Source organism: Trichechus manatus, unplaced genomic scaffold, assembly GCF_000243295.1.
Source record: "Trichechus manatus latirostris isolate Lorelei unplaced genomic scaffold, TriManLat1.0 scaffold00187, whole genome shotgun sequence".
NCBI lineage: Eukaryota > Metazoa > Chordata > Mammalia > Sirenia > Trichechidae > Trichechus > Trichechus manatus.
This window is the reverse complement of record NW_004444123.1, coordinates 3,324,822-3,330,821: the sequence shown is the minus strand read 5'-3', so window position 1 is coordinate 3,330,821 and position 6,000 is coordinate 3,324,822. Positions and strand designations below refer to the sequence as shown.

The 6,000-nt window shown below is 39.6% G+C and overlaps 1 protein-coding gene across 8 annotated transcripts in view; it reads left to right on the top strand.

Moving 5' to 3' along the window:
• The window catches only part of RPS6KC1 (ribosomal protein S6 kinase C1), a 221,099-nt gene that overhangs the window by 69,552 nt on the left and 145,547 nt on the right, over nt 1-6,000 (top strand). For all 8 annotated transcript variants that reach the window (XM_023741713.1, XM_023741715.1, XM_023741714.1 and 5 more), the window contains one exon: nt 4,714-4,807. In XM_023741713.1, the coding sequence (XP_023597481.1) occupies nt 4,714-4,807 (94 nt within the window). The remainder of the gene's footprint in view (nt 1-4,713; nt 4,808-6,000) is intronic.

The following is a 6,000-nucleotide window of genomic DNA, read 5'->3' as shown; positions in this document are numbered from 1 at the left end:
CATGGTTTTTTTTTTTTTTTTTTAAATCCATTCTGCCATTCTCTGTCTCTTGACTGGTACATTTAAACCATTTACGTTTGGTATGATTATTGATAGTTATGAGTTTACTACTTCTATTTTGTTGTGCTTTCTATTGTGGTGTTAACAGTTTCTTTGTTCTGCTTAATTCTCTGTGCTGAGTTCTTTTTCTTTATGGATTTTCTTTTAGTCTCCTTTATTGTTAATTTTGTGTTTGCTGAGTCTTCTTGATTTTCTTCTTTTTTATTTTCGTGAGTAGATTTATTAATTTTGTTTGTGGTTTCTCTGAAATTTGCCTTTCTCTTCCTAAGTTTTAAACAGTCTGTTGTATCTTGATATTGCCTTGACTTTCTCTCCATATGCAAGTTGTGTAACAACACCAGTCATTTCCCCTTTGTGGTTTGACGTTGTCATTGTTTACAGGTTGACATTTCTGGTTCCCTGTTTTCAATTTTGCAGCTTTATTTTGCTTTTGAGAATTCTGTATCTGGATTGGTATCTGGGTGATGCTGCCATGTGTCTTCATCTCTGGTTGTTGTCTGATGTCGTTGGTTCTGTGTCCAAAGGACTCCCTTTAATATTTCTTATAAGGCTGGTCTGCTTTTTATAAATTCCCTTAATTTCTGTTTAGCTGGGAACATCCTAGTTTTGCCATCATATTTGAAAGACGGTTTTACTGGATATATGATTCTTGATTGACAATTCTTTTCTTTCAGGGTTTTATATATGTTATTGCATTGCCTTCTTGCCTGCATGGTTTCTGCTGAGAAATCAGAACTTAAGTTTTACTGGTTCCCCTTTGTAGGTGATATTCTTCATGGACTTCTCTCAGAATTCTTTTTTTGTCTTTGGTTTTGAGAAGTTTGATTATTATAAGTCTTGGTGACTTTCTTTTGGGGTCTATCCTGTATAAGATTTGTTGAGCTTCTTGAATGTAAACCTTCTCATCTTTCATAATACTAGGGAAATTTTGAGCTTCTTGGATGGAAACTTTCTTGTCTTTCATGGTAATCAGGGAAGTTTTCTGCCAATAAATCTTCAACAATTCTCTCTGTGCTCTTTTTTTTCTCCTCCTGTTCTGGAATTCCAATTATGCATAAATTATTCCTCTTGATAGTGTCCCACATAACTCTTAGGCTTTTTTCTGTTTGTTCCTCAAATTAGTATCAAGGGACTTATCATCTATTTTGCTGATTATTTCTTCCATTTATTCAATTCTATGTCTGTGTCCTTCCATTGAATTATCTATTTCTGATATTTTATCGTTAATCTTCTGGATTTCTAGTTGCTGTTTTTGCATGGTTTCTAGTTATCTGTTTATTTTCTCATTTTGTTCTTGTATTGTTTTCTTGAATCTTCTGCAGTTTTGCTTGTGTTTTCCTTGATTTCTTTGACCATCCTATATATGTCTTTTGAATTCTTTTTCAGGTAATTCTATTACCATTTCTTCCTCAGGAAGGTTTTCTGGCCCTTTATTTTGCTCAGCAGTTTGAGCCATCCTTTTCTGTTTCCTCATATGATTTGTTATTGTCTGCTGTCTCTGAGGCATTAAGTTTGGTGCTAGCAGTTAGCACATTCTCTGAGGTCAGGGCAGGACATCTCCATATCCACTCTGCAGGAGTGCTACCCAAATGGATGGGTGGGCCTGCAGTGCGTGCATGAACTGGCATCTCAGTAGGTGGTGAGGTATCAAGGGGTTTCAGTGCAAGTGCAGATGGCCTGCAGGAACTGTTTGGGTGTGGAATATGTGCTGTTGCAGCTGTGTGGATGTTAGATGAGGGCACTAGGATCTCTTGCTCATTGTTTGGCAGAGGTGTAGCTGGTGCCTGTCAGGATGTGACTGATGTTGCTGGTGAGGTGATGTGTCTGTCTGGCCAGTCACTTGGATGTGGGTGCAGTGAGTGTTCTTGCTGGTAGCTGGGCTGGGTGCTGTGTGTGCACGTCAGTTGTGAGTGATCAGGGTAAGGGTGCACAGGTCACCAGTCACCAGGTGGGTGGCATGGGAACTTTCATCACTGGTTGTCAGTTGAGCAGGGTGGTGCAGGGTGGTCGGAACAAGTGAACATGAGCCTCCAGTTGCAGATCTGTCAGCACGTGAGCATGTGCTGTGGATCACTGGCAGGCGTGGCTGCAGGGGGATGTGTTGGGGTGAGCGCAAGCCACTGGTCACAGGTCCCATGATGTGTCAGCTTGCACGCTGTGGATCACCGAGTGAGGGGGTGACAGGGGGCTCATCACTAGTCACCAGGAGGCAGGGATTGGGGGAAGAGGGAAGCGTGTTTCCTCATCTCTGGTATGGGCACTGGGGCACTCCCCGCAGAGTATAGCCAGTGATCAGGACCCAGCCTGACCAAATGTGAGAAAGGGGTGCTGTCCAGAGTCTAGTCAGGTGGGGAATCTTCAGCTACCACTCCACAGATCCTCTACTCCACCAGTGCCACCCACCCAAATGACCAGGGCTAAAACATTTTGTTGTATTCTTTAGTGCTTTGTTTTCATTTTATCTTGTAAGTGGATCTTATATTACACAGCTAATAGTAATAATAAGTAAACATTTGCTGAGTGCTTACATTGTTCTGAACACTTTACATGTATGAAATCTTGCTCCTAACAGTGCCTTTAGTTATAGACGCTATTTCCATTTTATGGGTAGGTAATTTAAGCTCACACACCTCCTAATGGTTGATGAGTAGTTCATACACCCACTCCTCACTTATCAACATAGTTAGGTTCCAAAGACCAGGTTGTTAAGCAGAAATTGGCATTATGTGAAAATGGAAGATGACCATATCAGATCACAAAATGAAGGATGACTATATCATTACATAACTGTCAAATTACATATTACATAACTGACAAATTATGTCATTACATAACTCCCAGGCCACTGAGAATCATGGTCCAGCCAAGTTGACACACAACCTTAACCATCACTTCCAGCCTCACACCTTGGCATTCGTTATTGCCATGTGTTCATCATTAATGCAGAAAATAGTTGGGTAGTAGATTTTTTACTATTGTCATGAATGCGAAATATCAGATAACGAGATAGTCGATAAGTGCAGAGTAGCTGTAGTAGAAAGGAACTATCTATTAAGTGAGATTGTAAGTAAAAGCAAATTCTTCTGTTAATTCCCTGGAATACTTGAAAATTTTCTTAGGAGTTGGTTTCAATGTTATTTAAGGATGGCTTGGTCTAGAATAGGTACTCTCCTTCCTGGAGAAAAATTCAGATATAAAGAATAAAGTGATACAAATTCTTGATCCTAAAGAGAATAACTGTTTTTAAAATTTCAGGTCATATACACTCAGAGAAGTGAAATTTGGTAATTTGAGAAGGATCATTTCAAATTTCTCTTGCTGAAAGATAAACTGACAGGGAGACTTCTGATTAGGTAAAGATAGTCATTAAGTTCTTTGTGTTGAGGTAGGTAGAGTCTCTGGGTGGTGTAAACAGTTAATGAACTTGGCTGCTAACTGAAAGGTTGGAGGTTTGAGTCCACCCAGAGGCACCTTGAAAGAAAGGCCTGGTGATCTATTTCAAAAAAAAATCAGCCATTAAAAATCCTATGGAGCACAATTGTTTTCTGACACACATGGGGTGTGGTTCGACTCAATGGACTCGACTTGATGGTAACTGTTTTTTTTCTTTTTTTAAATTTCTCTTGGGTTTTGGTATCCTGGTAGTAGTGTTTAGGGACTTAGTACTGTTGTTGGAAGGTAGAAGGAAGGATGGAGCAGAAGAGTTATTATTTTAATTAGCTATAATCATTTAAGAATTGTAATCTCTTACATCTGTGATTGGAGCACTCTGTTCATAATCCACATTGCAAAATCACAGAAGCCCTATTTGCCTGATGTTAATGCTCTCTACTTGTGTATAGAATGAGATAAAATATTTTTGAGACCTGTATTTGCAGACCTAAATATAGAATTAAAATGATAGTCATAAGCAGAAAATAATTTTACAATTATATTCTATGTCTTTAAAAATATGTTTCTTTACTTAAAATATTTTAAATTTATTTAGTTCTTCCTGCATTGTATATAAGTAGTTCTCAAAGTCAAATGGCCTCTAAGATGACCAGATCCCAGGGGAGGTGCTGTGTGATATGTTGTAGTTTATAATCTGATAAAATTAAATGACTTCCTGAAGGATTCCACCAGATATCACTAATTAAAATGACCAGTCACTAAGGATACCGAACAGTATTCTTTAGCGTGCAGTTTTTTTCCTCCTGCTTAAGACTTGGTTTTTCTTCTTCTGTTTTTTCTTTATAAGTATTTTTGATAGATTTTAAATAATATACTTTTATAAAAGCCACAAGGTCTCTGGGTCGCACACACGGTTGCTCTCAGCTACTAACCTAAAGGTTGTTTGAACTCACCCAGTGGCCCTACAGAAGAAAGGCCTGGCAATCTGCTTCTGTAAAGATTATAGCCAAGATGACCCTATGGAGCAGTTCTACTCTGTAACACATGAAGTTGCCATGAGTTGGAATCAGTTTTTTGTTTTTGTAATAAAATCCATATCTTATAAACATGATAATATTCCTATTAATTTTGAAAGAGGAATTGTCATCTTGTTTAATGTATCTTTCTGTAGTCCTTATACATAGTTTAGGTAAATATTACTCATTTATTAGTGTTTTTTTATGTTTATGACATTGAAACACAATTACTCTGATCTTTTAGGGTGGAATAATTAATGATTGTTCTGAATTGATTGGTCCTGCAGAAGCCTATTCGGATTCCCACCCTGATAGCTTTGCTACATGTAGTACAGAAGGTAAGAAATTGTAATTTTTCCATTTTAATGGTTTTCATTGCAGAAGACTATAAATCATATTTACACTACAAAAAAGTAGATGGATATAGGAGTTTGAGAGTATTTCCCTGATTCTAAGATACTTTTTAAAAACATTTTAATATCACTGATGCTGGGGTGCATCTTTGTGGTGCGATGGATTGCTTTTATGTGACCTTTCTCATCTTAGTCTTGTAACTCACACAAAATGATTGGGTGGGACTACCCAAATAAGGTGTATGGAACCCTAACAAGGGGATTGGTCAGTTTTGCCATCCTGTTAGGCTTAAAAGAGAGCCAACCCCTGAGCAGAAGGGGGACCTGACTATCACCAAGAAGAAGAGATGATAGTGGAGCACATCCTTCGGACCCAGGGTCCCTGCGCTGAGAACCTCCTAGACGCAGGAGACAGAGACAGAGCTGTAACACTGGAGATAGTGCAAGATGGCAAGAAGTGGTGGCAGCAGAACCTGGATACTGGAACAAGATGGTGCATTGGGCTTCCCGGCCCACAGAACAAGATGGTTACAGTGAGTGTGCTGACCCATAGAGAGTGAGAGAGCTGAGTGCCTTTGCGCAGGAGACTTCCTGGTAGAGTGGGTGCCTATGGCCACTTATTGGCAGAGCTTAAGAGCTTTGTAACATGTGCACTAGCAGGGCAGAGGCTGGGTCAGCTCAAGAGGCCCAAGGACCAAGAGGCTGAGGGCCAGGGAGAGGCCTGCCTCTGAGCATGGCCAAGAAGCTGTCCTGACTGAAGAACTGTATCCTGAGTTGTTCCTTGTCCTGAATTGTAACCTGTTACTTCTCTAATAAACCCCATAACTGTGAGTATGGTCTGTGAGTTCTGTGTGGTCACTGCAATGAATTACTGAACCCAGTAGAGAAGTAGAGAGTGCTTGGGGAAGGACGGTTGGTGTCAGAATTGGTAAAAATGTTGGAGAGAGGAGGTATGTCTGACCTCTGCCTCATAGGAATCAGCCTTGGGCTGTTGATGCTGATGGTGATTCTCCCCCCTTGTGAAGTTAGAGGAGGTCAGATGTCCCCACGTCACCATTTTTACAATTTGCAGTTGATAATATCATGTATTTAGTTGGCAGTTTCCCCCTGCTCTCAGTGGTATATAAAATAATGATTCATCGTATAAGTAGTGGTTTCTCAGATCTGATGAAATATTC